The following is a 27,804-nucleotide window of genomic DNA, read 5'->3' on the forward strand; positions in this document are numbered from 1 at the left end:
TGCCCGAGTGAGATCGCTGAGAATGCTGCGCGGGGAGCGGCCTAAGGGATCGACTTCGAAGGCGGATCATTGGGTGGCGTGGTGAAGAACTGCGGAAATATGGTCCGGAGTTCCTCCAGATGGTGAATCTGGTACTGCGATGCCTGTTGGGCCGGTGCCGGCTCTGTAGATTCGACAAAGTGAACGGCGGTCCATCCAAGCTCCTTAGCTGCGCGTACGTTGGAGGCGGAGTCGTCTAGATTAATTTCACTTAGATGAGCTCATCAAGAGATTGGGATATCCGAGGCACGCACCAACAAAGTAACAATCTTCGGATCTCTTGACGCCTGCTTCTTCCATGGCTTTCTGGAACATGGCCTCGTGCGGCTTGCACACAAACTTCTCGGCGCCGTAGTCGCAATAGGTGATGCCCTCGAACAGGTCTTCGATCCCAAGGAGTTTCACGACCCTTTGTCCGTGGTTGATGTAGGCGTTAGTGAACAGCCACAGGCGGACCCTGTTGTGATCGATGTCTTCCAGCATTTTCCGTAGCTGAGGATTCGGCTTGATGACCTTTTCAAGGGGAAGGGCATCGTCTACTTTGCTGTTGTATTCGAGAGGGTCGACCTTGTGATGGCGGACAAGACCCTCGATGGCAAGGCCGTAGTCCTTGTAGTACTTCATGTGCAGGGTGTTGGCCTCTTCTTGGGTAAGAGACAAATGGGTCTGGAAGTACTTGTCTATACAACCGTGAGCAAGATTCACGTCAAGGGGCCGGTGGCACAACGCACCGATGAGGTCCGACATCATGTTGGCAACGCGTGTGCCTGCAGCGGGCAGCCGTTAGCCCTGCGTTCCGTACAAGTTGCCGGAATAGGAAGCATACTTTTGGAGTAAAGCTGCAGGGGTTAGCAGTCATCCGAGATACGAGGTCACGGGACGGAACATACGCAATTGTCGATGTCGAAGAAGAACACGGGTTTGCTCGCAGCTTCCGCCATTGTTGCGGTAGTGAAGGCCCTGGAGGCTGGGAACCCGTGGCGGACACCGGACAGTCGGGGGGTGGGAAGTGCGAAGGACGGTCGGCCGCGGAGGAAAAACTGCGGCTTCGCGAAGAACGAGATCATATGCACTACCACGGCGCGTTGTTGGACGGTGTCAAGAAGGAGTCACCAGGAGCGCTCTCGGAGAGCCACTCGGCGCCTCGGCACCGCTTCCGGCAGAAGGGCACACGGCCGGCCTTGAGACCACCGGATAATTGCGCTTGCAACAAGGTGCTGTGTGAATTTTACACAATTGGATGTCTACAGTCCAGGTCGGAGAAACGATGCGGTCTACTCTGGAATGCCGAGATGACTCTCCACAAACTTGCTGGCAACGGAGCCTGGCGACGCTGTGAGAGCTGGTTGTGCAGACGAAGGATGGCTTGATTTGGAACTGTGCGCAGTCGAGTCCAAGACAAAGTGGCAGTCGTCTCCGGGCACGAGTGTTGCGAACGTGCGTTCAAGGTTTACTGCAGCAAGCCGGGCCCCCACGTCCCTCGAGCAGGGCGGAAGGCTGACGATCGGAAATGTGCATGCTGACGGGGCGGTTGGGTGCTCGGAGAAAGGCGGCCGGGCGGACCAAGGCCAATATTTGGATTCGGCGCGGGTGACACCTCCGTTCCTCGCCCTGCAAAACTCCACCGGCTGCCACTTGGCACCGTGAACATTACCATCCATTTCCTCGCGACTGCACATTCGGCTGCCGCGTCGCATCTGCGTGTGCATCCACTCAGACACTGACATCGCTCAGCGCTGCCATGGCTTCCGCCGCGCCAGCACTTTGCGTGCAGACCAACGGCGATGACCAGCATCTCGCCTCGGAGACGCGCCGCCTCGCAGACTTCTACCAGCAGCTGCTGCAGTTGCGAGATGAGGTGCTTGCGGGCAAGCACCCGCGGCTCAAGCTCCCTGACCATGCTCTAGAGAAACTGCGTCAGCAGCCTCACGCCCGGCCGCCGTCTGCTGCTCGCCCGCCATCCAACGCCGCCCTCAACGGCGCCGCCCCGCATGCCTATCCGCACCCGTCGCATAGCAGCAGCTCCTACAACCCTACCCCTTCTACATCCTTTGCTCGGCCCCAGAGCTCTCAGCGTCCGCCAGCCTTGAAGCCGTCCTCGTCTGGGATTGACCCTGTGCTTCTGACAAAGTCCGATGATCTTGTGCGCGCCGAGATCCAGCTCAAGCGCCAGAGGATCGAACGCACACTCAAGGATCAGGTGGACCAGAAGCGAGTTCAATCTCGCGACAGAGACGGCGGCGTTGATGCTGAGCCGCTTGACGTATCAGACGTGTTGACCAAAGCCCTGGCCATTGCTCAACCGGTATCTGGCTTACGTTCAGAGACTAACTCCCATAGCCCGACCAGTGATTCTTTCGATGAGAACTCGTACTACTCAAGTCAGGCAAACAGCTGGACTTCTAGCGACCATGATAGTTCGGGAACCGCGAGTGCAGTGGACGTGGCAGGTGGTGTATCATCAAACCCCAAGGCCGCGGCAGCACCGCTGTCGCATGGTAATACCGAGGCAGACGCCCAAACTCTCTCTCAAATGGAGATGCGCGACGACATGGAGTTGATTGAGGATGGAGACGAGTCGGACTACGAGCCGCCAGGCGCTGAAGCCTTCACTACCGCTCCTCCGCCGCCTACCCACGGCCCCGTTTCAAGTCAGAATCAGCACAGCACCCATGGTTCGCTTCCCTCCCCAAGAGTGCCCGTCATCACGAACCATATTCAGACACCAGTGGCTCCCCAGCCAGCCCGCGTTTCACCGCTGACGTTTGCCAAAGTGCCTGGACTGGACGCGCCTCGAGGCTCCGCTGCCCAGCCACTCGCAGCGAGCACAAACTCTTCCCCAAGAAATGGTCCCCGCGGCAAGGGCAATGGGAACTCACCGCGCTCAGGCCGACAAAGTCCCGCGGCGCCTCGTCAGCAGAACAATTCACGGAAACGTCGCAGGGAAGCCAAGGAGGCTGAGAAAGCCGATAAGCAGAGGCGAGTGTCGAACAACAACAAGCGTGCTGCTGATTCTCCGGAGCCCTACATCAAGGAAGAACCTGTCTCTCCACCTCCGCTCGCCGGCCTGGCAGAACCCGCCCAAGATGCCCGACGCAAGGCTACGCGCACTGTACAGGACGATGTCGAGATTGTGTCACCGAGGGATGCTGCTCGTCCCGTCTATTACATGGAATACGAACAGCCTGCACCAGCTCCTCGGTACGAGTTTGAGCCGGAGGTCGTTCGGGTTCCATCGCGGATGGCATATCGGCGGTCTGAGAGAGACGATCAGGACTTGAGGAGGATGGCTAGCATCCAACATGCACGACGGCCATATTCACCTTTGCAGCCGGCTCCGTATGAATCAGTGCGCGCTGTATCACATGCTTATCTTGACGGCCATGCCACACCGGTATTCCGAGAAGGATCTGTTCGGCCTGGAGCAACTCGATACATTCGCTCGGACAGGTCCCTTTCTCCGCCATACGCTGTGGACCCTTACCATAGGATCCGATCCCCTGCCATTATGGGTCCTCCGCCAGTTCCAAGACGTGTCGTCATGGACCAATACGGCAACAGATACTACGCGGAACCAGCCATGGTAGACAGGAGAGCGTCCGTTGCGCCAGCTCCCCGGCGAATTGGCGAAGAGATGCTCTATGAGCGTGCACGGACTCGTGAACCCACCATGCGTCCGGTTGCACGCGTGGAGGCTTACGAGGAAGACGAAGCATCGCAAAGGATGCTACCGCCGCAGCCGCGCAGATACGTAGAGCAGCCGGAGCTTGAGATAGTAGAGCCGCATCGCCCGTACCGACAGCGGGAATACTCAATGCGTCCGGGGGAGCCCCTGAGAGAAGATTTGGGACCGGCACAGGAACCTCTGGAAAGGCATCCGCCGGCCCGCTACGAGGAGATGCCGCCGCCTCCTCGAGGCGAGTATCTCCCCCGGGCTTACAGCGTCCGGCCCGACGCTATTCGACGGGAAGTCCCCGCCGAATACATGTCTCGGCATGGCAGCGTCGCGCCGGGCGGTGGCTACGCTCGAAGGGTAGAAGCTCTGCCTCCTGGATATCGGGCTGTCAGTGTCGTGCATGAGGGAGACGGTTTCGACGAGCGCCGTTACGCATACGCTCCGCAACATCCGGCGCGTCGGTATGTGGATGAACCGGAAATCATTGAGCGACCTATGGAGGCGCAGGAATACGGTGGGGAGGCACGCAATATTGCATACAGGTATTGATGAGATACGTTTACTTTGGCATAGCATGATTGTTGTAACATTGGGGCGGACTTCTGGTTTGGCTGCATGGCATGGTTTGGTGGCGGGCGGGGTCTTGCTTTTTTCCGTAGTCGTGGTACTCTCGTACTGGGTGTTGGGCGACGGGACGATCCACAGCGGATCCTGAGCGGGAACGGGAATCACCATCGCCATCATCATCATCATCATCATCGTCAGCATCATCATCGTCAGGTGTGCAATAGTCCACCACTGCGAAACGACGTAATTCTGGTTGGATAGGACGGAAACGAGAAAACTCATAATCCGACGATAGCCCCCACCGAGCAGGCTCCATGTGCGTAATGGGCGCAGGGGATCTGCGCCTCTTCTCCACATGACTGACGGAGGTCGATGACAAGAACGGGGCAGCCTTCCGCCGTCTCGCATTCGATGATCTGACCGTTCAGAGTACCCCCGAGCAGCGCCGACTTGTTCGGGTCGGTCCAGCTGGAGGGCCGAAGCGCAAGCCGGGTCGAGGGGCAAATGCCTCACGAAGGAGCAGCACCTTGCCTTGTTCAGGCATGACGCATTCTTCGCGCTTTGGCGCAGACGTGTGGGCGTGGCTAGTGTCCAGAGGGGCTTGCGAGCGACTCAGGCGTCTTTGTGGTTGGAGGGCTGGCCGGCGTCTTGCAGATGTGAAACGGCCGCCTTCAGAGCGGCAGCGCGGGTCAGTTGTGGAGAGATGCCGCCGTCGTGTCGTTCTGGCCGCTGGCCGCCGCCCTCTCTCAACCATCAGGCTACTCTGACTTGGGCGGCTCCACGCGCCTCCGCGGCTGCAGGCACCATGTCATGTCGCAAGGAAAGAGCCGCGAGCGACAGGTTTCGCGCAGAGACAGCGAGGTGATTGACCGGCCGACGTCCGCTTTGTGGCATTGACACGCGAGCGCCGCCCGTCCGTAAGCAGGACGACACGGCTGGCTCGCTCGCCCGCCCGGACTGCCCTCCCAAGCTGGCAGTGTGCTGCTCGAACCGTGGACGGGCCTTTAGCGCCGTGCGTAGTAGTGCAGCCAGCTCAAGTGCCAGGGAGCCTTCGGGCTCAGGCATTAACTGATGACGGAACAAGCAGCCGGGGCTTCCGCGTGCCGCAGTAAGCGGGTCGAATCAAGGCGAGCGCAGCGTGTGCTAGGGAAAGCCAGAGGCTCAACGCGACCACTCAAAGGCCGGTACGCAGCGCAAGGATTGCACGTGAAGAGTCCGCCATCGTGGTGCTGTCTTGCCCCTTGATCGCCGTGTGAGAATAATCAATAATACATAGCATCGTTTCTTTTCTTTTTTTTTTTTTGCAGCAGCTGCGGCGCGCCCGACCGGGGCTGCTGCCCGGATATGCAATTAAGGTTTGGGCAACGGGAGCGTTCTGGCGTCTGCGTTGCGCTGGGCGTGGAGCGGGAGGCCGGACGGGTCGTGGCAGCACGCGGTGTGGTGCGGCGATGGACGTGTCTTTTTCTAGCACCTGCTGTGGAGTGGAGCGGGCCACCAGCATCGCGTGCGGAGAGACAGTCGACGACGGCGTCCGCAGCTGGCGCTCGCCGCCCCAGTGGACAGGCGCCGGTGCCGTAGTGTACCTGCATGCGACCAGCAGCAGGCAGAGGCCGGGCAGTGGGCAGCAGGTGCCAGACACGGTGACGAGGGATGGACCGGGGCCGGCTGCCGCTGATTGCTGGCGGTGGCTGAGCAGCGCTCGGAGCGCGGCGAGCAGTGTGGGCAGACGTCGCGTGCTCGCCGTCGCACTGCTCATGGAGGCGGCGGACGAGGGTCGACGAGGGGCGGGCTGGGCGGCGGGCGAGTGGCCATGTTTTTTCGGCGGTCTAAACGCGCCCAGCTGCACATCCCTCGACGGCCTCGCGGAAACGGCGCGGCCCTCGAGCAGAGGCCAGCGCTGCATGCACTCGGGCGGCGCCTCTGCCACGGCCGCTGCTGGCCTGGCGCGCTCTGCCCGCCTCTGCCCGCCTGTCTTGCGGCACGCAGGGCGTGGTGTTGCTGGCAGCAGGATCTACGCGACGCACAGCCCGGCTCGCGCTTGGCGGCCTTAGGTTGATTTCATCGAACGAACGCTCCCGGGCGATCCAGTCGTGCCAGTGGCCGGCCGTTCGCCAAATCCTACGCCCTTCTCTCGCTCAACGTCCACCACCCCAGCTCTCCATACCCATCGCCTCACCACCACCACACCCGCACCACGCCTCCCCTCCCCCCTCCATCGCCTTCCTGTCTGTCGTGGGGCGTGCAGCCGGCCACGATGCACAAGATATCCAACATCACCGGCCAGGCCCGCCATGGATGGGAGAAGATGACGCCCTCGATGGGCTTCAGCATGTCACGATCACATAACGACCTCCCCAACCAGCCCGTCAAACGCCCCTCTAACGCCGCCGCCGTCACGCCCACCATAACGCCCGGGACCTGGGTCAACCTCTCCTTCAACGTCCCCTTCGCCTCCAACCTGTCCGGCCCTGACGCCGACGATGTCATCTACGCGAGTCCTGGCGCTTTCGCCCGGTGGGTCCGGCAAGACGAGACACCTGAAGGCGCACTGTCGCTGCCCACGCACACGCTGCCCGTCCACGTCTCCAACGTCGAGAACCTGCGCGCATTATGCAAACACCTGAGTGCCAGCACCAACGGCCAGCTCGAAGCGACCGTCGTGTCGTCGGAGCCGAAGCCGCTGCCGGGCCTGCAGCGCGTCACCACCCTCGTTACGAACGTCTGCCTGTCGGGAGAGGCCGAACAGGTGCGCCAGACGCGGTGCCAGATCCTGAATGAGACGCCCATTTCGCTGGTACGTCACCGCCTGGGAGAGCGAGCCCGTTCGAACGGTTGTTTAGGCGCCGTAGACATGCTGACTTTTCTTCCCCCGGCGCTTAGCGGTGTGCTACTGTGGATGTAGATTACAGCTTAGTGTTTGAGAACGACGGCGTCAAGTCGCACGTCTTGAACCATCTTGATGAGATTTCCAAGGTTACCAAGGCGGATATCTTCCTGCTGCAGCCCAAGCCCATCGACATCGAGTCTGCCAGTATCAACGGCACGCTGCACGATGCGGAGCAGCGCCTTAGGTGTGCCATTTTCGGCGATATGGAGAGCGCAGAGCACGCGAAGACGCGTGTTCTGATTATGATCGATCAGCTTGTACGTGACGTGCAAGTGGCTCGCCTGGCGTGATGCTTCTGCTAATCGGTTTTGTGTCTATCTAGCTTAAACGCCTTGTCGACACCTTGAAGCTTGAGCTCTCCATGCACACGCTCATCTGTGGGCGGGCTCGCAAGAACATCAAGTTGATTGAGTCGGCGACCAACACGGCCATCTACTTCCCCCCGCCGTTCCCGCGTTTGTATGGTTACACGCCACCAGGGGCGGTTCGACGACCGGAGGACGAAATCATCGTCACTGGCGAAAACCCCAATGACATTATGCAGGCCAAGCAAAGGCTGCATGACCTTGTCCTGAGCACCCGGGCGTTCGTGAAGGAAGTAATCGTCACCACCAGCAAGATCGACAGCATTTTGCTCGAGCGTCTCGACAAGGTGCGCAAGATTATCGAGAACAACGGCTCGTATATCTTGCTGCCCCCACTGGGATTCCAGCGCGGTCCGATTCGCGTGCAGGGAACGGATGTTCTGAACGTTGAGCGGACCGTGCGGGAGCTCATGGCTTTGGTATGTTTCCATAAATGTCATTATGCCACTGCGCGATTGCTGATCATGATACAGGCCGGCCAGTTCTACAGTGCTTCGTGGTGCATCACCCACCCCGACGGGCATCAAAGACCCCCTACCCCGGACGATGTGCGGGCCATGCTCTCGGATATTTGCATCAACTCCGGTGCTGAGATCAGCTTCGAGAGGCTTAACTTCCACATCAGTGGATCCGACGACGCCGTGAAGGCTGCCATGATGGTCATCAACAACATCCCCTTCGTTCGCAAGTCTCAGTACCAGATGAGCGTCAAGATCGAGCTCGCCAACGAGCACAAGGAGTTCGTCAGCGGCAAGAAGAACGGCAAGATCAACAAGATCATGAGCCAAAGCAATGTACAGATTGTTTTCGATGGCTTCAACGAGTACAACTTCTACATTGTCGTCCGTGGCAACCGCTACGACGACGTCAAGGGCGGTCTTGATCTTGTCGAACAGGAGATGCCTGCGGCAATCTCGTTCCACGTGCCTGACCAGTACCACAAACGCATCATCGGCATCGGTGGTCAGCACATCCAGCGCATCATGAAGAAGTACTCTGTCTTCGTCAAGTTCTCCAATGCGATGGATCGCGGTGGTCTGGGCAAGGAGGAGGATGACATCAAGGTTGACAATGTCATCTGCCGTACTCCTGCTCGCAACGCGCAGAATCTTGACCTCGTCAAGCAGGAGATCATGGACATGGTTGAGAAGGTTGACGCCGAGTTCGTCTCTGAGCACGTCGTCATCAACCGCCTCTACCACCGCGAGCTCATCTCTCGCATGTCTGACATCGAGGACCTCGAGAAGAAGTGGAACTGCAAGATCGTTTTCCCGAGCACCGAACAGGCCAGCGATGTCGTCACCGTCTCTGGTCCTGAGTACCAGGTGCCCCAGGCCGTCGACGAGTTCTTGGCCATGGTTCCCGAGAACCACGAGATGACTTTCATGGCCACTGTGGAGCTCAAGGACTACCTCAGATCTGACGAGTTCAAGAACGACGTCGTTCTCAAGATGAAGGCCCAGTACAACATGGACATCCATGTGCACAACAGTCAGCCTGGCCCGGCTGACGCCCCTGATCGTTCGATCGAGGCCCTGGTCATGAGCTACACGCGCAACTATGCTGGCGGTCTCAAGGACGCCATCGACTTCTTGATTGCTCGTCTTGTTGGACATGGCCTGGACGTCACCCAGATCATCAAGGGGGCCATCCCTCGTCCCAAGTCGGACTCGTTTGAGGACAGCCTGCCTTACTTCTCGTCCAAGGTGCTCCAGCCTGCCGAGCCTCGTCTTGACTCGACGGATTCGCCTACCCGGTCCGTCTTTGGCGATGACAACCATTCGATCCACGAGCGGGTTGGCTTCCTCGACAGGCTCCGCAAGCCTGGAAGCATGTCGTCCTTCTCCTCGTTCATCGAGCGCCGCAAGAACGGATCCAACTCTCCGGGTTCTTTGTTCACGCACGCGTCTCGCAACGCGTCCAAGGCGTCGCTGGTGTCGCTGGAGTCGACGAACAGCTACCGCAACCCCTGGAACGACAGCGGCATCAACCTGCCTGAGGATGAACACCACCACGCCAATGGCTGGCCCGTACCGGCAGCCCCTGGCTTTGGCTACCACTCGAACTCTTCCAAACTTTCCTTTCACGGAACGCCCACTGCCTCCGCGGCGCCTGGGGACATGACACCCCGGTACGACCCCCGGGCGTCGGTCGACAGTGGACGCCCGAGCACTTCCCATTCTGCTTCTGGATACCCGGCCCCGATTGGGCCTCCTCGTTGAACCAACAAAAAAGAATTTAGCCGTGCAGCCCACAAAAGCTCTTTCTCTCTTCGTCGACGAAGATACCCCGACTGACTACTACGACGATTGAATACCCCATCACTTTCCCTCCCTCGATACCGAAATCTGGCTATGAAAGACAATATACCCCGGGCGCATACAAAAAGCGAATGCTGCTTTTCGGTCGTCGTTCGTCTGTATGTATGCGTGGTGCTTGTTGCGTGTATGCGGCGCGGTTGCTATCCTCTCAATTTCGTCGTTCTACTCGGAGGCGTTATTGCTGCTTGATTCGTCTGCTTTCCTCTCCTAAGGCGCCAAAAGAAATATACCAATTTGCTCTTTGTGCTTTCTCCTAACTACCTACCTACTGTTTAGCCGCTCGTTACCCCCTCGGCGTTTTTGATTGAGATGCTAGTGTGTTTCGCTTCATTCTTTATACTACTATAAACTACGAAATCGCGGTCGATGATGAGGAAGCTTTGCGCGAGGGTGTGGCTAGCACATACGTAGTCTAGCGTACACATTATAGATGTCCCGACCCCATACGGCTGCGATTGGATGCTAAGATGACGTGCGTGACGTTAACGGTGGTCAATGCCAACCCCCAATTGTTGATCTCCCGGAGACCGCGATGATGGCGATATCACTATCTGCTAGGTCCGGTCACGTGGTCGACGGCCGTCGGCTCTCGCGTCGATATGACGCAAAGAAGTCCGGGGAAGCTGTGCGCGACTAGTAGACTCCGAGAGCTCCCCTCCACCCCTCCATCCATCCGACCCCCCACGCAGCACCGTCGTCCCTCGCCTGCTATACATCTCAAAAGAATGGCCTCCCGACGAGCATTGATGCGCATCTCCCTGCGCTCCGCGACTGCTTCGTGCCGCGCAGCTTCCTTCCGTCTCGCCGCCGCACCCGCCCGCGCGCCGAGCGCTGCCGCCGTTTTCCAGCCCGCCGCGGCGGTGCAGAAGCAAGTCACTCAGATCCGATGGCACTCCGCCGAGCACGGCTCAAAATCCAAGGTTTACGACTTCAATGGCGTAAGCGATTTCATCTCACCCTCGTCTCTTCTCCCCCCGGAGTTTCGCTGCTCGATCTGAGCCGCCCTTTCCTTTTTTTTTTCAATTCGGAGGAAGCTTCCCTGCTCAAAGCGGGCACGCACAAGGTTGATGTCATACAAGAACCGCACCGCTAACTCGTACAAAAAAAACGACTACAGATCAAACAGCTCCTCTCCAACCCGGCCCCGGACCGCGTCCTGATCGACGTGCGCGAGCCGCACGAGTTCGCGGGCGGCTTCATCCCGACGGCGCACAACATGCCGATCGGGTCGGCGCCCGAGGGCATCTTCCTGCCCGCGGACGAGTTCGAGGAGCGGTTCGGGTTCCAGAAGCCGACGGCGGGAAATGAGGTCGTGTTTTACTGCAAGGCGGGCGTGCGCAGCAGCAGCGCGGCGGCGCTGGCGCAGCAGGCGGGGTACGAGCGCGTGGGCGAGTATAGGGGGAGCTGGCTGGATTGGTGCAAGAATGGGGGGGAGACGAGCGAGGGGCCGAAGTGAGGAGGGAGTTGGGGGGACAATCTAGGAGGGGAGTTGTGGTTCGTGTGAGGCTGTCGGATGGAGGATGTGGATACTGGAATGGAGCTTCCGCTCGGAAGAGCTCGGAGGAGGGAGGAGGTCTCTGATGGGGTGTGGAACAACTGGTGAGTCCTGATGTTCAGTGACGGTGGACGGCCTGATGGATGCCAAGCTGGGTTATCTTGTCAATCGGCGCTGATGCGGTTTCACAGTCCTACCTCTACTTACCGTCTCGGCGGTTATGCCCTCGGCTCCTGGTCCGGCACTGCCCGGTTTCATGCCGTGGGGCCCGTAAGCGCCGAGCTCGATACGTCATATATCAATATTATTGACGAGGTATACGTCCTTGGGTGTTCCCGGAAAATCGGCACGGTCAGGTTGCGTATGAAGCGTTGTGTTTAGTACCACGCCTCTGGGTGGGATGAGGCTGCCGTCTCGAATAACCTTATCCGGACGTAGTGGCGATCTTTCATCTACTCACACGTGGATTGCAGCAACCATTAAGGGAGGAGGATCTTCATGGAATGGACATGAGTAGGTGTCGAACTGATCATCCCCTCGGACCGTTCTCGCAGGAAAGAGCTCTATGGATTTTACCGACGTTTGATGAGTATGGCCTTGAAATGTCTTAGCTGAAAGGCATTATAGTTGAAAATCTTTGAGGATTTGAACATCCAAGCCGCCCGCGGCCGGTAGATCTATCCCGGAACTATGTTGGGGAACGACGTATGTCAAGCTCAGCGCATGACTATGTACACGATTAGCACACCAATCATGCGCTACTTGGCTGTTCTATCCTTGGACTGAAAACGATTTTCCGCATGTTTTCCACATATGGTCGGCGTGCGAGTAAGAATATACAGCGACCAGTCTAGGCCGGCGTGTCCTCCTTTTTGAACGCCAACCCTCCAATATGTTTCACAGCAAGAGCAGTTCTTCCGTTACCTCGGCTCGATACTAGAGTACTGCGCGTCTATCTCCGTTGAATTTAGAAGCGAGGGGCGCGAGGGACGCGAGGGGCGCGAGGGGCGTGACGGGTTTTCAGCCTTTGCCGGCGTCGGTTGCTGTCGGATCCCCTTGGCGGCCTAACCACCACGCTGCTCTTGAGGCTCAGCTCCTGCACGACTCAGTGTTGTCGGCATTTATGGTGTTTGGCCCTCTGCGCGTGGAAAAGACAAGCGGAGAGATCTCCTTTCATATGGGAAGCTGCCGTTCTATTCGCCCTGCGGCTCGGGGCCCTCGTATTCTCTCGCTTAACCGTCTACCCGAGACGTCTATTGTTTCGACATAGTAGATCCCCCAACACAGCCGTGCGTCTACTTTCCACATCGGACATTCGTAAGGCGTGCATTTTTATATACGTAGGGCTAGCCACGGACACCGTTGGCCGTTGGAGAGAGAGAGAGAGCGCGCGCGCAAAACAGTGGATGGAGCGAGACTCTCCTTCGAAATTCTTTTCAATTCCCCATTCGCGGACCGACCTTCACCTCCCTGGAGGAGTGTAATCATTCATTCTTTTTTTCTGTTTAGCATTGCACGATAGCACCGCCGAACGTGCTTACGACGGACTAGAAATCGTACAGCGATATCCTTGATCAAGAGCACGGGAGCAACCGGGCTACTCAGTACGAGCGTGACGCGGCGCCCCATTCGACCTTTGCTGCGTACGAAGATTTGAGGCAAAAGCATAATGGACATAGTCATGGTAAGGCCCACCTTCTCACCCTCCCCTTGGGCACCCTGGCGGCCTTTCCCCCACTATCGCTCGACTCTTCCTTCTATCTTCTGTGGCGCAACTCTCGTTTTTTTCTACAAGTTCTCCACTACTGCTGCAGTAGCACTACCCTTCACGAGTCACTCTCTTTGGGGAAGCCCTTTTCACTCACTAACGGCGTTTTTTTGAAGATGATACGCAGAGCACGAGACGTGTCGGACCTGGCCACGGGCTGGGACCCGGCCATTGCCATCCCCACTCTGGTGGGCAGCCTATTGTCGTTTCTCGCTTCAAGCATGGTCATCACACTCTGGGCCGTCTTCGGTGCAGAGCGGAGGTCATTCCGATATGCGCTCATTCTAAACCTCACGGTAGCAGGTGAGTACTTATAATGGCCCTCTCTTTCCCTCTCTCGCACGCAACGGTAGAGCTGATGACGGCGAACATGTAGAGTTCATAAATTCGTTGAACAACACGATATCGGGCATTTACATCATCAGCAACCACGGCTCAATCAGCGACGGCCCCACATGTGATCTGAACGGTTGGGTAGGGCAGTTTTCCGTGCAGGTGAGTAGTCCGATCGGACAGACCCCGGACGTATATGTACATAGGTACATACATACATTGGGAAACCCCCGTGCTAACCACAGCACCCCACACACAGGCGGTCGACTTCTCGATCCTCGCCATCGCGGTGGTGACGCTGCTCACGATCCAGTTCAAGTCGTACATCCTGTACGCGCCGACGTACCGCAAGGTGCTCATCTGCCTGTCCATCTGGGCGGTGCCGCTCGTCACGAGCTCGACCGCGCTCGGCCTCGGCGTCATCGCGCCCGTGTCGGGCAACTGGTGCTGGATCGCGCGCGACCGCCGCTACCTGCGCTACGCCCTCGGCCACGCCTGGCGCATCGCCATCCTCGTCCTCACCTTCGCCATCTACGTCTACGTCTTCGCCTTCATGTACCGCCGGCTGCGCCTGCGCCGCGAGGCCGACGGCGGTGGTAGTAGTGGTAGTAGCAACAACGGCCGCTCGTACTCGTTCGACCTGGGCGACCCCGCCGCGTCGAACGGGTTCGAGATGAACTTTTGGCTGGGGAACGGCAGTTTCGGCGGCGGCCGCAAGAAGAACAACAACAACAGCAACGAGAAGGGGTGCGGCGGCGACGATCTGGAAGACGGGCTGCCGCTGCCGCCGCCCAAGGCGTTCGCCGGCACCCGGCGCCGGGACGAGGCGACGGAGAAGCTGATCCCGCTGCCGCGCGTGCGCATCCGGCACACGGCCGACATCGACAAGGACGTGTGGCGCATGGTGCTGCTGAACCTGTACCCCGTCACCTACCTCGTCCTGTGGCTGCCCGGCCTCGCCAACCGCATCTTCGAGGCCACGGGCCAGTACAGCCGGCCGCTGTCGATCCTGCAGAGCTCGACGCAGTATGTCGGGTTTGCGAACGCGTGCGTGTACGGGTTCAAGGAGCATTGGGGGGATATCAAGTTTTGGTGGGAGAAGGGCCGGCGGTGATTGGATCGATCGATCGCGGACGGCCGGGGTGCAGGGCGAGAGCTGGTGACTCTTGGTGTAACGTTTTTGATGACGGGGGGGGGTTGGGGGGGATTGACGCAAGTTTTGATTCCAACGTGCTGCTGGTTCGGCGGGTGTTATAATGCTTGGGTGGGTGGATCCGGCGCTGGGCGGTTGTGGAGGTGTTCTTCTTCTGACGTGTATTCTATTGTGCTGTGAGCCACAGATTAGTGAAAAAAGCTGCCTTTTCTTCGTTCCTTTCTGACTCCGGCCAAGTGGCTAACCAATCATGCAGTTAAACAACCATATAGGCTGCAGCCATGCACTGCCCCGCTTCCCCTGCGGCAGCTTCGACTTTGTGCACACGGAAGTCTCTGCTTCTGCAAGCTCCAGGATGGTCTTCCTGTGAAGGAAATCTCCAATGGGCACTTCGAGGGCCACCGTCGTCCAGCATGGAGGATGAAAGCTGCAGATGCACAGTCCCAGATCTCCACGGCATGCCCGGCGGTGTGCTCTGTTACTGCTGCGGTAGCTCGCCATCGCTTCGGAGGGGCGTGGATGAGCCTTTGGAAAAGACGTATGGTGCAGCACCCCATTTTCGCCACAAGGCCTTGATCAGACCGACCGGCCGACTTCCGCTTGATATACGCCTCATTCCCGGCCGCGACCAGAGCCCGATAGCGTGCCATGTCCTCCGTTTCAGGCGCGAGGAACACCCTGGATACGAAGCCGTCTCATATACATGGGGGCGATCATAATGACCAGAAACAAACGTTCACTCGGTCGGGACCTCTTTCAGTGACAGCCAGCTGCCATGCTGCACGCGCTATCCGATTTGAGGGATTCGATGAATGATCGGTACCTTTTGGTTGACGCGGTTTGCATCAGCCGGAGAAGAAGCACCAGGTACCACTGATGAAGCGGATCTATTCCTGGGCTGATTGCGTCTTGATCCACTTGAGAAACGTGTTCGACTTGGACATCTACCCTTTGTTCGAAGCACTGGGAAAGGGGGAATCTCTCGAGTACCAAGATGGCCAAATCATCGCTTCTCGGTTCGTATCTGAGCCTTGGTTCTCAAGAGCTGGGGTCCTTTAAGAAGCTGCTGTTGCAAAACATACACGCGTAATCATGGGCGCAGATTCCCTTGGTTGGTCTTGTGAACTACAAGCATTCGGACATATCGACCGAGGCGTCATGTGCGGCCAACTTGCCATCCCCGGCTGCAGGACGCTTCAAAGATTTCTGCGACTTTTCGAAGGATACTTCAACGACCTCCAACCCCCGGCCCTGAAGGGTTTGAGCAGTCGGTGGACGAACATCCCGACGTCGAAGATTGGATGTATGAGGGACTCATTAACAGCACAGGAGCAGGCGAACTGGATGGCAAAGATACGAGCTGAGTGGAACAGACTTGAGAGCATCATGCCCGAAGTCTCAATTGATTCATACATATCGAGAACTACACCGGCGTATCTCGGGCTCACAGACAACTTTTACCTCTCGTTGGGCATCTCGCGAAGAGCAGAGGAGAAGATTCTTGGCAACGATATTCTCCACTCTCCATTTCTCGCCATCGTCAGTTCTCCGATTTTGGAGAGCTCTACAGACCTACCTGCTGGAGGCCAAAAGCAGTATTGGGCCTTGGGACCGTAGCCAACATTCCTGGAATCGGCCATGTAGAGGAAGTCAGCACTCTTCAGGCAAGGGTTTTCAGGTTGGACGCCGTTAGAGATGCTCCTGCTCTACAAGGTGGACTGCTAGACTCACTCAAGCTCAGCTGGAACGCCTCGTCGTCCTTCCCCCATGCACTGCGTGCTCGACTTCTAGAAAACGACGAGTGGTTTGGGAACCAGCAAACATGGAAGCATGCACTCGACACATGTCCGCGAGTCCTTGGCCAAGCCGGCTGATGGTCCCGGGTGCGGTTGCGGGGCGCATGGACGCAAGCCAGCGAGTAGCACGTCCCGTTTCGCAAGAGAAGCCAATGTCTTCACTTTACAGCACTGCCATGGCTATTGTCGCAATGGAATAAATAGCATGTCAAGATGGTCAGACGGAGCGAAGGCGCGATTATTTATTCGATGACGTTTCGGGGCGAACTATGGCGACAAGGACTGAGACCAGCATTCATCCTGATGGCAAACGGAGCCCGAAACCACTTGGCCGCTGACCGGAAAATCTTCCGCAACTAGCGGCATCCATTCTTATATGTGTGGGAGCAGGTACCTTTTCCACCTGCCTCTTCCAGCGCTACGATATTGTCTTCCCCGCAACCGGGGGTCGTTAACCCGAGACGTCCGGTTCCTGACCGGGGTCGGCAATATGGAGTCCAGCACAGCTGTTGCTTATACGGGTCGTCCGGATAGACGGAAGCGCCTCGATTCAGGCACTTTTGCTCTGCTGCGCTGAGAAGCACCGGGCCGGGCAGTGTTTCATCGGTATAGGATCCGCCGGCCGGCTTGGCCGAGTACGTCAGACGCTCTCTCGCCTACATGGGAGAGCTTTAAAACCCCCTCGAATCCCCTCCATGGCGGATGGGATATCATAGGAACCAGCAAGACCCGTCCCGTCCCGTCCAGTCAGCAGCATTCGTCAAACACACATCCCCGACGTCACTCATCTCCAACCAACCAACCAACCAAACAACAAAAACAAAAACAACATGCCCAGCCACCTCTCCAAACTCCTCGCACTCCCGTCAATCGCCGCAGCCGCAACCGCGCCCGCAGCCGCGGCCGACCTCCCCGCGGCCTTCTTCCTCGCGGGCGACAGCACGACGGCGACGGACGGCGGGTGGGGGGACGCGTTCCTCGCGGCGACGCTCGCGGGCGGGGCGTGGGGCACCAACTTCGCGAAAGGCGGGGCGACGACGGCGAGCTTCCGCGCCGGCGGCTACTGGGACTCGACCATCGCGGCCGTGAGGAACGTGTCGGCGGGCGGGGAGTATGAGGCGTGGGTGACGATTCAGGTATGTGTTTGTCTACATCTTTCCCGAAGAGGAAGAAGAGGAGGAAGAGGGAGAAGAGGAAGAAGAGGAAGAGGAAGAAGAAGTGTACTACTGGTGGATTGGGAGGAGGAGGTGTGAAATGTGGGGATACAGTGTGATGACTCGTTGCTTTGGTGCAGTTTGGTCACAACGACCAGAAAGCTTCGGCCAACATCACGATCGAAGAGTTCTCAGCCAATCTCGGGGCGTTTGTCGACGAGGTGCGCGACGCGGGCGGCAACCCGGTAAGTGTTCCTCGGTGCCTGTATACCTAGAAGACGTACAGGCAGACGGATGGGCTGGCTGACGGGGTGGGTGCGTCGAACGAAGATTCTGGTTTCGTCGCTGTCACGTCGCGGCTATTCTGGCGACCCGGAGCGCATCGTGGAGAACCTGGCCAACGAGACGGCGGCGGCGCTGGCGGTGGCCGAGGAGAAGGGGGCGCTGTCCATCGACCTGAACAGAGCATCGACCGACTACCTGAACGCGATTGGCAGCGCCGACGCTTGGACGTACAACCTCACCCCGGACGACAAGACGCACCTGAACGAGGCGGGGGCGGCCGTGTTCGGCAACATGGTGGCGTGGCTGCTGGACAATAGCGCTGAGGGCGGCCTTCTGGCGCAGTACAGCGTGGCGGGCGACGGGTACGTGCAGGCGTTTGAGAGCGGCACCTTCATCGCCGAGTAGCGCGGGGAGAGTAGCGCATTGCTGAGGTGAGAAGGAACGAGGGGGATTGTTCCCATGCCGGGTTGGACCTGGACCCTGGTGGAGCAGCTTCTCGGTCCTTTGGGGCAGATCCAAATAAATGAAGGCGACGCGTTTCCCCACTCAAATGGTGAACAAGCATTTCTCATCGGATGCGGTCCGGCGGAAGGGCGGGCGCGCGGTGTGCATCCCGGGCCGCGCCAACGCCCGATGCGGCAATGCTCTTCAGCCTCCTGGCAGATCACCAACCTCGTTGCAAGATCTGGTGATTACTCCCTACCTAGTTTGCTGCCCCCCTAACACGTCATATGCAGTGTGCTGCCTCCAGCCCGAGCGTCCAAACCAAGCTGCATCCAGGGAAAACCGCTCAACATGCTGACGTCGATCGAGATGCGCAGACGTGGCGCCGAACATCACTTGCCCATCACTTGCCCATGACATCGCTCCTGCTGCCAATTAATTCCTGCTCACATGTCTCAGACTGTTTTCCACGCCACCGACCATCATCATCATCATCATGCCACGCACTAGACCGTCACTGTTGTCGACCAAAGAGGCGCTAGCTTAGGATTCGAGGGTTCCATTATTGTTTATACATTAGAGGGAGCTGAGCTAGCAAACCCCCCCACACAAGCAGTAAAGCGTAAGTCTATCCATGAAATATCTCCAACGACCAGTCATAAGTAACCATTCCAGCTCCCATACCAAATGCATACATCTGCCGTAGTCGTTTACCGGGTCGCGCCCACAACCTTGACCTGCTTGCTCGCCTGGCTGTCGTCCTCGAACGAGACCTCGGCCGTGTACATGGCCCGGCCGCCGTCCTGGTCCGCGGCGTGGAAGACCATGTGCTTGCCGTCATGGGCCACCGTCGCGCCGCCGGGGGCCGTCAAGCCCGCGACGCCCGTGACGGCAAACGGGCCGCCCTTGGTGTAGGGGCCCTCGACGCTGTCGGCCGAGGCGTAGCCGATGTCGTACAGGTCGGTGGCGTAGCAGTTTGAGCTGAAGAAGAGGACGTACTTGCCGGCCTCGGTGCGGAACAGGTAGGGGGCCTCGACGAGCGGGCCGTCGGCGGCGTCGCGGTCGAGGATCTGGCGCGGCTCGCCGAGCTTGGAGTAGCCGTCCGGCCCCACCTCCTGCAGCATGATCGGGGTCGGCACCTGCGGCGCCTTGGTGTTGCCGCACAGCCCGCCGTTGCCCGCGTTGTTGCCGTCGATCTTGTACACGACGTAGCGCCGGCCCGTCGCCTCGTCCTTGAAGCCGGCCGGGTCGATGGTGCCGCCCTGGTCGTCGTGGCACGCGAAGGCCTCGGGCAGCGGCACGTACGGGCCCTGCGCGCTGGTCCCCACCGCGGCGCCGATGCAGTGCCGCGGGCTGTCCTTCTTGGCCGCCGAGTAGTACAGCACGTACTGGCCCTGGTCGTTCATCTGCACGTCGGGCGCCCACACGGCCGGCGGCGCGTTGGACCACGGCCACCGGCCCTCGAGCAGGTTGTTGACCGTGTCGAACAGGTTGTCCATCTTGGGCTGCGCCGTCCACGCCCCCGCGTGCGGCAGCGCGTCCCAGTTCTCCAGCACGTTCCAGCTGGAGAAGTCGGTCGACGTGGCCACCCGCACGTTCTGCTCGCCGTTGTTGGTCGCGAACGCGTACCACGTGCCGTCTTCGTAGTGGAGGCCCGGGTCCGCAAACTGCTTCGGGAGCACCTTTTGCGTCTTGAAGTGCGGCGGCTTGGCCACGGCGGGCGTGTCCGACATGTTGGTCGGCGCCGCGTCCACGCAGGAGAGGGAAGAGGCCGACAGCAGCGCTGCCGCGGCGAAACGAGTGTAGAACATCATGATGCCTGGAGTCTTGAAAACGAGTGTGGTGGGTTTGGAACTGAGGCTGCTGCAGGCAAGTCGAGGCTGTGATGGGCTGTGATGGCCGGGGAAGTGCTCTGGGGAATTGCTGTATTTATGGTCCAGCACCGCGCCCGATGCTGGAACCCTTCGAGAAGCCTTTCAGGCTTGCAATCTTTACCCGCTTTGGCAGTTGGATGCTCTTGGGCGCCCAATTGATCCACGCTCCCGTGGCCAGTCCAGATCAACACCAACCCCTGGGACTGCTGGTGATCGCCTCGCCCTGTGGGTCTTGTTGATCGCAACCCTGCATTCACCGACACTTAACCCTCCTGAGCCGCCCGCGCTGATTTAGCACCAGCAAATCCTCACCAGCAGGCTGCCATCCTGAAGTTCCGCAATCATGCAAGTTACAGCCACATTGATGCATTGCCGTGACGTCAGCCCATCCTTCCCCATCCAACGCGCACTTGAGCTAAACTGCCCCGCGCGCCAGCAAAGCAAGCTTGATTACATGTGGGACTCTATCAGCATAGGCCAGGATAATATTACTGAAGCCCTGTGCGACGCCCGCTTGGGTCACCATCACACAATAGAGTCCCCGCCGCCGCTCTGCAAACGGAATCGCCCAGTCTGTGCTGCTCTCCAGAATCCTTCTCCGCCTTCCTAGCCATCACGATAACCTTCTCCTTGCCCTACTCCAGAATCACGCAATGCCGTGCAGCGCGGATCCATCTCGGTCAGGGGGGGCCGAGACGCGTAATGCCTCCCCTCTGCACGTGATGGCACTGGTCAATGCTACCACCGACTGAGCCAACCAACTCACTTCAGCCTCACTGAAGTTCCCAATCCGTCTCTTCTTGCAGGGTCCCACCACTGATCTTCGAGGCACGTCCGGACTGAATCTGCGCTGAGGACTGGACGGGGGGGGAAGCCTTTACCGGGTTCGGTAGCTCAAATGCAATCACTTTCGAATACCAGTCATGATCCCAGATCAAATCCAATCAGCCCTTGTTGAGATTTCCGTCCTTTGTATTGCTATCCATAACCATGCGGAGCAGAGGCCATAGTGTACATACGACCCGTGGAACTTGATGAAGAACCCTGGTCCATAGCATCACCATGGAAATTTATGGGAATACAAACAGGTCTCCATGGAAGCCAAAAACTCTGCATGGTAAGTATTAGCGGTGCCACATCTTTACGTGATTCGCTCATTCTTTTGAGTGTAGTTCCTGCGCAATGACAGGGGTTTCTGTGGAAAAGCTGTAAAAGTGTGATTGAATTCCTCAATGGGGTTCCTCACTTCTTCGCCTTGTGAGTGACGGTTAGAGCCCTTCACCGTTGCAGGGGGATATAATTCCAACGTGTCTTGCCGCATTTCGTTCTCGATCTCTCTTCTTCTTTCCAAAGAGAACAGCTCGACAAGAATAGCTGGGCTGCCTGCACGAGACAGTGCCCCAGACCACCACCAAGCAAAATTAACTCATGAACTTAGAGATACCGGCATGCTCTCGGCCACAGGTAAGCAAGGGCCAATGGCCCCGCTTTCAAGGTATTATAGCCCCCGCGCTGCCCACCAGCTATGGGCATGGTCTGAGCCCAACGCTTTCCTTCGGCCACCCAAAGCTTGTGAGCAAATTTTCTGCCATGTCTCTACTGATCATGTCATAGACACAACAACTTGTTTTGGTCCATTCAAAGTCATTTGGATGGTCACAGAAGTGTGGACTCCAAATGATTGTGCAAGGACTTTGGTCACCAAATCCTCCCTGTCCTGCTCGACAGTCTCCAGTTTTGTTACAGGAACAAGACAATCAGTTGGCCGTTGCGCTGCACTTCTTGAGCGAACGGGTGCTGGGAGAGAATTCGGCACCCTTTATAAGCTGCTGCATGCCGTATGTTCCACAACATATAAAGTAGCCGTCGTACGGTTTGACCTGGCGTTCACCACCTCCAGGCTCCAGCAGTGACTATCGCCGGAAGTCCCATCGAATCCATGTTTCCCACAGGGATTGCCCTTCTGGGTAGAATTCCCAGGCCAACGAATGTGGAGCTGTCGAGTCGAGAAACATCCTGTCTCTGTGGCGAGGCGTATCACCTTCCAAGCCAAATTACTGGATAGGACGACGTTGCTCGGAGGCAGGTTGTCCAGGGTTATGAGCATTGGGACGTCGTATACGAGGAGGAGTTTGACCTTATCAAAAGCGACTGCATGAGTGCTTCGCGATGCGCCCGGTTTGGGCTGTACGCTCGAATTTGTCCCCGGTGTGCTTCTTGCCTATGAGCATGAGCTTCCAGATGACTGGCGGACCCAGCAGGGTCCTCTTCAGCAACGTGCCATCTTGTTCAACCCCCTTGTTGGGCCATGAGCTTGCGAGCGCTGCCCCTTCATTCGTTCATCTAGATAGCAGTAGCGTGTAATGAGACATCCAGAACGACGAGCTTCTGCCTGTGACCGTCTGCCATCACCATCTGACAGATGACGTGATCAAGAGGGGTGGGGTGTTCTGTCCAAGTGTGCTACCTAGCCGGTAGGTAGCCACGGGGCGCACGAGCCAGGTGGCGATCAGGCTACTCCTTGCAACAACCACTACGCCATCTTCTGCTGCCACCACACCCTGTGCAATGGCCATGTCGCTTCTCAACCGTGCGTGGAGGCCGCTTTTCGGCCGCGCGTGGAAGCCGCTCGCCTTTCCAAACAAGGGTTTTGCCCTGCTCCCCGGAGACAAAAAGGTCGAAGAGGAGATCCTTCCGGACTACGTCGCATCCCGGTACTATCCCGTCCGGATCGGCCAAATCTTCCGGCACCGCTATCAGGTCGTGGGGAAGCTGGGCTTCGGAGCGACTTCGACCGTGTGGCTGGCACGGGATCTGACGTGAGTCACACATTCCGTTTCCCTACATGACGCCTGCTCGCTCAGTCGTTATTGTTTCCAGCGCATGTCGGCACGTCGCTCTCAAGCTCTTCATCCATTCCGAGTCCATGGGAAGCGAGCTGGACACCGAACTTGACGTTTACAAGCGCATCGAGAGCGTCTCTGAGAACCACCCGGGCCGTGATGCCGTCCGCTCCATTCTCGACTCGTTCGACGTCGACGGGCCCGAGGGGCGGCATCGATGCCTCGCGCACCCGCCGCTCTGGGAGAGCGTGCTCGGGCTGAGGCATCGCAACCCCGTGCGGAGGCTGCCGGCGCCGGTCGTAGCGTTTGTGCTGCAGCGCCTCTTCCAGGCGCTGGACCTTCTGCATAACGAGTGCCGTGTCGCGCATACTGACATCAAGGAAGCCAACGTGCTGCTCGGAGCGGATGAATCCGTGCTCAGAGACTTCGAACGGCAGGAGCTCGCGGACTCTTGTCCGAGGAAGGAGTCCGACGGGGGAACCGTCTACCTCTCCCGCGAGCTCGGCACGCCCAGAGACTTCGGTGCGCCGGTGCTGTGTGACTTTGGCTCGGCCGTGCCGCTGGACGACGGCGCCGAGCACCGGGAAGACATCCAGCCTGATGTCTATCGAGCGCCAGAAGTCATTCTGGATATCCCGTGGACGTACAGCGTCGACATATGGAACGTGGGGTGCGTGGTAAGTATCGATAACGTGACCAAGTGCGCTCTGGCTGACACCTCTCTTTCCACTCGCAGGTCTGGGATGCCTTCGAGGGCGAGCACTTGTTCACCGGCCACGATCCAGAATTCGAGACGTATCGGGGCCGAGCCCATCTCGCCGAAATGATAGCCCTTCTCGGGCCTCCACCGCCGAGCCTTCTTGCCCGGGCGAACCTCAGGAGCAAGTTTTTTTCCGAGGCTGGTAAGTCAAGCGCTCTCTAGCTTCTAGAATGATCCTTTTTCGCTAACCATGCTTTTTTTCTTCTTCTTTTCTCTCAGGTGACTTTTGTGCGGGGATACCCACTCTAGAATCGACACCACTCGAGCAAAGGGAGACATCTCTCGAGGGAGAAGACAGAAAAGAAGATAGAGAGTGTTTCCTACGCTTTATGCGGAAGATGCTGCAGTGGGAGCCGGAAAAGCGCAGCTCTGCCAGGGAGCTGGCAGAAGACGAGTGGATACTCAAGCACACCACCTGAGGGCGGCGAAGCATTTTGATGGAACATAAGCTCAGTCGTCGCTGGGTGAAGTACGGGTGCTGTTGCGGATGCTGGATGCTGGGATTCGGCGCGTTGAATGCGCGGGTCTAGACGGCAGGTCTGCCACGGGGGTGCATCTGTCTATTTGCTGGGCTCAAGACGTATGCGCAACTCCACTCTGGATCCACTGGATTTTTATCAAATCGTTTATTGAGTTCAACGTAGTGGGTGTTGTTGCCGTCTTCGTCTTGGCCAGTGCGTTCGGCTTCTTGAATCTCGTCTTCCATTGGTTGACATGTCGAAGTCAACACATCTTTTTCAAGCGTTTGCTTTTCTTTTAGATGTTGCTGCAGTACTTGTTCATTTCGTCAAACAGCTCCAGGTCTGCATCGAAGATGGCTGTGCAGACTCGGGGTCGTTTCAGATGCGTGCGTCGTTTGATCACTTCGTCCGTTGTATGCTCGATATCGATGAACCATTGGCCCCTCTGGATCCAGCCCCAACACGTTGATTTCCATGTGCGCCACACTCGCCCAAGCCAGCGCTTTCTCGTTCCCCATCGCCGGACGCATCATCGGCCAGATGAAATGGCTCTACTTTGGAAACTCGCGCCGGCCGTTCTTTGATGAGCCTGCAGCTATGTGTAAGCCATTTCACATGGACTACACCGGATGATGGCAGCGCTGTCAATAAGACATTCAAGACGTTTTTGATCTCAGTCAGGCCAACCGAGCCTTCTTCTGGCCGCGCACGTCCCTTACCTCAACTGCACCTACATTCCCCCAGAATGATAGGTTTCCCTCGATCGTAGGCTTGTTGGAATCACCATATTTCACCACGCCATCCTTTCGAGGACACTTGAACATGCTTTATTGATTGTTGACTACCATCTAATCGATAAAGTAATATGGTGGCAAGAGACCTGAGCGGAACCAGAATGTTAGCTGACCGCTCTCCTTGTGCATGTTGAACACGTTTGGTAGTGTGGTTGTCAGAAAAGGATTTGGTACGAATAGCTGATTATCCGCAATTTGTTTCGGAAGGGGAATCGCTAAATCATCATTTGAAGCAATGTGGAGAAGAAAAGTTGCACATACCTTTTGAATGTTCAGAAATGAGTCGCCTTTTGTGAAACAAGTATTAACAAGGACACAAGGGATGAAGTAGAATATCATGGCTTTTTTGTCGTCACTACGGACCACTACGCAAAGGAAGTGGGTTTAGAGTTACAAAAGTCGTAACCGAACCTTTGATCTGTCCCACCAAACTCCTCCAGCAAAACTGTATGCTCAATGCCCGATGCCGTCAGCGGTATAAAAAAAAAAGGAAAAAGGAGAACCCGTATCACATGAAAAGAAAGACGCCAACTAGATCTGGGTATGAAATAATCTAGTCAACCTCCTCCATGGCGCTCTCGCCGGGAGCCTCGGCCGAGACCTCCTCAGAGGCCGTCTCCTCGGCCGTCTCAGCCGACTCGTCGACGTTGAGGCCCAGCGAGACGAGCTTGTGGATGCGCTCGGCGAACTGGACGGGCTCCTCGATGGTGAAGCCCGAGACGAGCAGAGACGTCTCGAAGAGCAGCTGGGCAATGGACTTGACAGTGCGGTCCTCCTCGCCGTCCGTCTCGACCTTGCGCTTGAGCTCCTTGACGATGGGGCTCTTGGGCGAGATCTCGAACGTCTTCTTCGAGCTCATGTAGCTGGACATGGACGTGTCACGGAGAGCCTGGGCCTTCATGATACGCTCCATGTTGGCCGACCAGCCGAACTGGCCGGTACGGATGGCGCAAGGGGAGCCGATGAGCTTGTGCGAGACAACCACCTTCTCGACCTTGTCGCCAAGGACGTTCTTGAGGGCCTTGGCAAGAGGCTCGTACTCCTTCTCCTCGGCCTCGCGGGCCTTCTTCTCCTCCTCGCTCTCCTCAAGCTCAAAGTCCTTGGTGATGTCGACGAGCTTCTTGCCGTCGAACTCCTTGAGCTGAGTCATGGCGTACTCGTCAATGGGGTCGACCAGGAAGAGAACCTCGAAGTTCTTCTCCTTGAGGATGTCAAGGAAGGGAGACTTCTGGACGGCCTTGAGCGACTCGCCGGTGATGTAGTAGACCTGCTTCTGGTGCTCAGGCATGCGGGTGATGTAGTCGGTGAGAGAGGTGGTCTCATCACCGGACTTGGTCGAGTGGAAGCGGAGGAGCTTGGCCAGAGAGTGGCGGTTCTGGGCATCCTCGTGGATACCAAGCTTGATGTTCTTGCTGAAGGCGCTGTAGAACTTGTCGAACTGCTCGCGGTCCTCGGCAATCTCGTTGAAGAGCTCAAGCGTCTTCTTGACGACGTTCTTGCGGATGACCTTCATGATCTTGTTCTGCTGAAGAGTCTCACGAGACAGGTTGAGGGGAAGGTCCTCAGAGTCGACAACACCCTTGACGAAGCCGAGCCACTCGGGGATGATGTCGGTGGCATCGTCGGTGATGAAGACACGGCGGACGTAGAGCTTGATGTTGTTCTTGGACTTCTTGGTCTCGAACAGGTCGAAGGGAGCGCGCTTGGGAACGAAGAGGATGGCGCGGAACTCGAGCTGACCCTCGACAGAGAAGTGCTTGACGGCAAGGTGGTCCTCCCAGTCGTTGGACAGCGACTTGTAGAAGGAGGCGTACTCCTCCTGCGAGATGTCCTGGGGGTTCCTGGTCCAGATGGGCTTGGTCTTGTTCAGCTCCTCCTCCTCGATCTTGGACTCCTTGACCTTCTTGGTCTTCTTCTCCTTCTTCTCCTCCTCGTCGTCGTCGACCTCCTCGACCTTGGGCTTGTTGTCGTCCTCCTCGTCCTTCTTCTCCTCAGCCTCCTCGTCAGGGACCTCGGTCTCGGTCTCCTTGAGGACGTGGAGGTAGATGGGGTACGAGATGAACTCGGAGTGCTTCTTGACGACCTCCTTGATCCTGCTCTCGTTGAGGTAGTCGGTCTGCTCCTCCTTGAGGTGAAGGACGATCTTGGTGCCACGGCCGAGCTGCTCGCCCTCGGTGTCCTGGGCGATCTGGAAGGTACCACCGGCACTCGACTCCCAAATGTACTGCTCATCATCATTGTTCTTGGAGACGACGGTGACCTTGTCGGCAACGAGGTAGGCGGAGTAGAAACCAACACCAAACTGGCCGATCATGGAGACATCAGCGCCAGCGGAGAGCGCCTCCATGAACTGCTTGGTGCCGGAGCGGGCAATGGTACCGAGGTTGTTGACGAGGTCCTAGCTTCGAGTCAGCAACATTGTCTCGGGCGCAGCCAGGCATGCGGAAGCACTTACAGCCTTGGTCATACCAATACCGGTATCACGGATGGTGATGGTCTTGTTCTCCTTGTTGGGGATGATGTCGATGCGGAGGTCCTTGCCGCTGTCCAGCTTGCTAGGGTCCGACAGGGCCTCGTAGCGGATCTTGTCGAGGGCATCGGAGCAGTTGGAGATCAGTTCTCTCAGGAAGATCTCCTTGTTCGAGTAGACGGTGTTGATGATCAGGCCGAGCAGCTGAGAGATCTCAGCCTGGAACTCGAAGGTCTCACCCATGGTGGCGGATAAGGTGGAGAGGATGGGGTCCTGCAAAGCGAGCGGGGTTAGCGACGGTATCGCGGTGAAGTGTCCA

General features: G+C 57.9%; 10 protein-coding genes across 10 annotated transcripts; 7 read left to right on the forward strand and 3 right to left on the reverse strand.

The window, feature by feature from the left end:
* Nucleotides 1–41: 41 nt before the first annotated feature.
* On the reverse strand, nucleotides 42–980 carry BKCO1_900006 (pyrimidine 5-nucleotidase; the record flags this gene model as incomplete). The annotated part of the gene is made up of 5 exons (XM_020279733.1): nucleotides 42–235; nucleotides 294–719; nucleotides 771–806; nucleotides 866–878; nucleotides 930–980. The coding sequence occupies 5 exons, from the start codon at nucleotides 978–980 to the stop codon at nucleotides 42–44; spliced, it is 720 nt and encodes a 239-aa protein (XP_020125423.1).
* Nucleotides 981–1,780: 800 nt separating this feature from the next.
* On the forward strand, nucleotides 1,781–4,264 carry BKCO1_900007 (uncharacterized protein; the record flags this gene model as incomplete). Its single annotated transcript, XM_020279734.1, has 1 exon — nucleotides 1,781–4,264. The coding sequence occupies one exon, from the start codon at nucleotides 1,781–1,783 to the stop codon at nucleotides 4,262–4,264; it is 2,484 nt and encodes an 827-aa protein (XP_020125422.1).
* A 2,272-nt stretch (nucleotides 4,265–6,536) lies between these two features.
* Nucleotides 6,537–9,756, forward strand: BKCO1_900008 (kh domain protein; the record flags this gene model as incomplete). Its single annotated transcript, XM_020279735.1, has 4 exons — nucleotides 6,537–7,076; nucleotides 7,163–7,426; nucleotides 7,492–7,953; nucleotides 8,008–9,756. 4 exons carry the CDS (start codon nucleotides 6,537–6,539, stop codon nucleotides 9,754–9,756), a joined length of 3,015 nt encoding a protein of 1,004 aa, XP_020125416.1.
* Nucleotides 9,757–10,580: 824 nt separating this feature from the next.
* On the forward strand, nucleotides 10,581–11,311 carry BKCO1_900009 (rhodanese-like protein; the record flags this gene model as incomplete). Its single annotated transcript, XM_020279736.1, has 2 exons — nucleotides 10,581–10,793; nucleotides 10,973–11,311. 2 exons carry the CDS (start codon nucleotides 10,581–10,583, stop codon nucleotides 11,309–11,311), a joined length of 552 nt encoding a protein of 183 aa, XP_020125415.1.
* Nucleotides 11,312–13,234: 1,923 nt separating this feature from the next.
* On the forward strand, nucleotides 13,235–14,565 carry BKCO1_9000010 (glucose receptor git3 protein; the record flags this gene model as incomplete). The annotated part of the gene is made up of 3 exons (XM_020279717.1): nucleotides 13,235–13,421; nucleotides 13,495–13,613; nucleotides 13,711–14,565. 3 exons carry the CDS (start codon nucleotides 13,235–13,237, stop codon nucleotides 14,563–14,565), a joined length of 1,161 nt encoding a protein of 386 aa, XP_020125412.1.
* A 1,131-nt stretch (nucleotides 14,566–15,696) lies between these two features.
* BKCO1_9000011 (uncharacterized protein) lies at nucleotides 15,697–16,221 on the forward strand (the record flags this gene model as incomplete). The annotated part of the gene is made up of 1 exon (XM_020279718.1): nucleotides 15,697–16,221. One exon carries the CDS (start codon nucleotides 15,697–15,699, stop codon nucleotides 16,219–16,221), a length of 525 nt encoding a protein of 174 aa, XP_020125407.1.
* A 1,009-nt stretch (nucleotides 16,222–17,230) lies between these two features.
* BKCO1_9000012 (carbohydrate esterase family 12 protein) lies at nucleotides 17,231–18,244 on the forward strand (the record flags this gene model as incomplete). The annotated part of the gene is made up of 3 exons (XM_020279719.1): nucleotides 17,231–17,536; nucleotides 17,695–17,799; nucleotides 17,885–18,244. 3 exons carry the CDS (start codon nucleotides 17,231–17,233, stop codon nucleotides 18,242–18,244), a joined length of 771 nt encoding a protein of 256 aa, XP_020125409.1.
* Nucleotides 18,245–18,993: 749 nt separating this feature from the next.
* On the reverse strand, nucleotides 18,994–20,097 carry BKCO1_9000013 (glycoside hydrolase family 43 protein; the record flags this gene model as incomplete). Its single annotated transcript, XM_020279720.1, has 1 exon — nucleotides 18,994–20,097. The coding sequence occupies one exon, from the start codon at nucleotides 20,095–20,097 to the stop codon at nucleotides 18,994–18,996; it is 1,104 nt and encodes a 367-aa protein (XP_020125408.1).
* Nucleotides 20,098–22,725: 2,628 nt separating this feature from the next.
* Nucleotides 22,726–24,179, forward strand: BKCO1_9000014 (putative dis1-suppressing protein kinase dsk1; the record flags this gene model as incomplete). The annotated part of the gene is made up of 4 exons (XM_020279721.1): nucleotides 22,726–22,976; nucleotides 23,038–23,677; nucleotides 23,737–23,902; nucleotides 23,980–24,179. The coding sequence occupies 4 exons, from the start codon at nucleotides 22,726–22,728 to the stop codon at nucleotides 24,177–24,179; spliced, it is 1,257 nt and encodes a 418-aa protein (XP_020125404.1).
* A 1,389-nt stretch (nucleotides 24,180–25,568) lies between these two features.
* BKCO1_9000015 (heat shock protein 90) lies at nucleotides 25,569–27,728 on the reverse strand (the record flags this gene model as incomplete). The annotated part of the gene is made up of 2 exons (XM_020279722.1): nucleotides 25,569–27,413; nucleotides 27,471–27,728. 2 exons carry the CDS (start codon nucleotides 27,726–27,728, stop codon nucleotides 25,569–25,571), a joined length of 2,103 nt encoding a protein of 700 aa, XP_020125403.1.
* Between the last annotated feature and the right edge of the window lie 76 nt (nucleotides 27,729–27,804).

This window comes from Diplodia corticola (assembly GCF_001883845.1).
Source record: "Diplodia corticola strain CBS 112549 chromosome Unknown scaffold90, whole genome shotgun sequence".
Classification (NCBI taxonomy): domain Eukaryota; kingdom Fungi; phylum Ascomycota; class Dothideomycetes; order Botryosphaeriales; family Botryosphaeriaceae; genus Diplodia; species Diplodia corticola.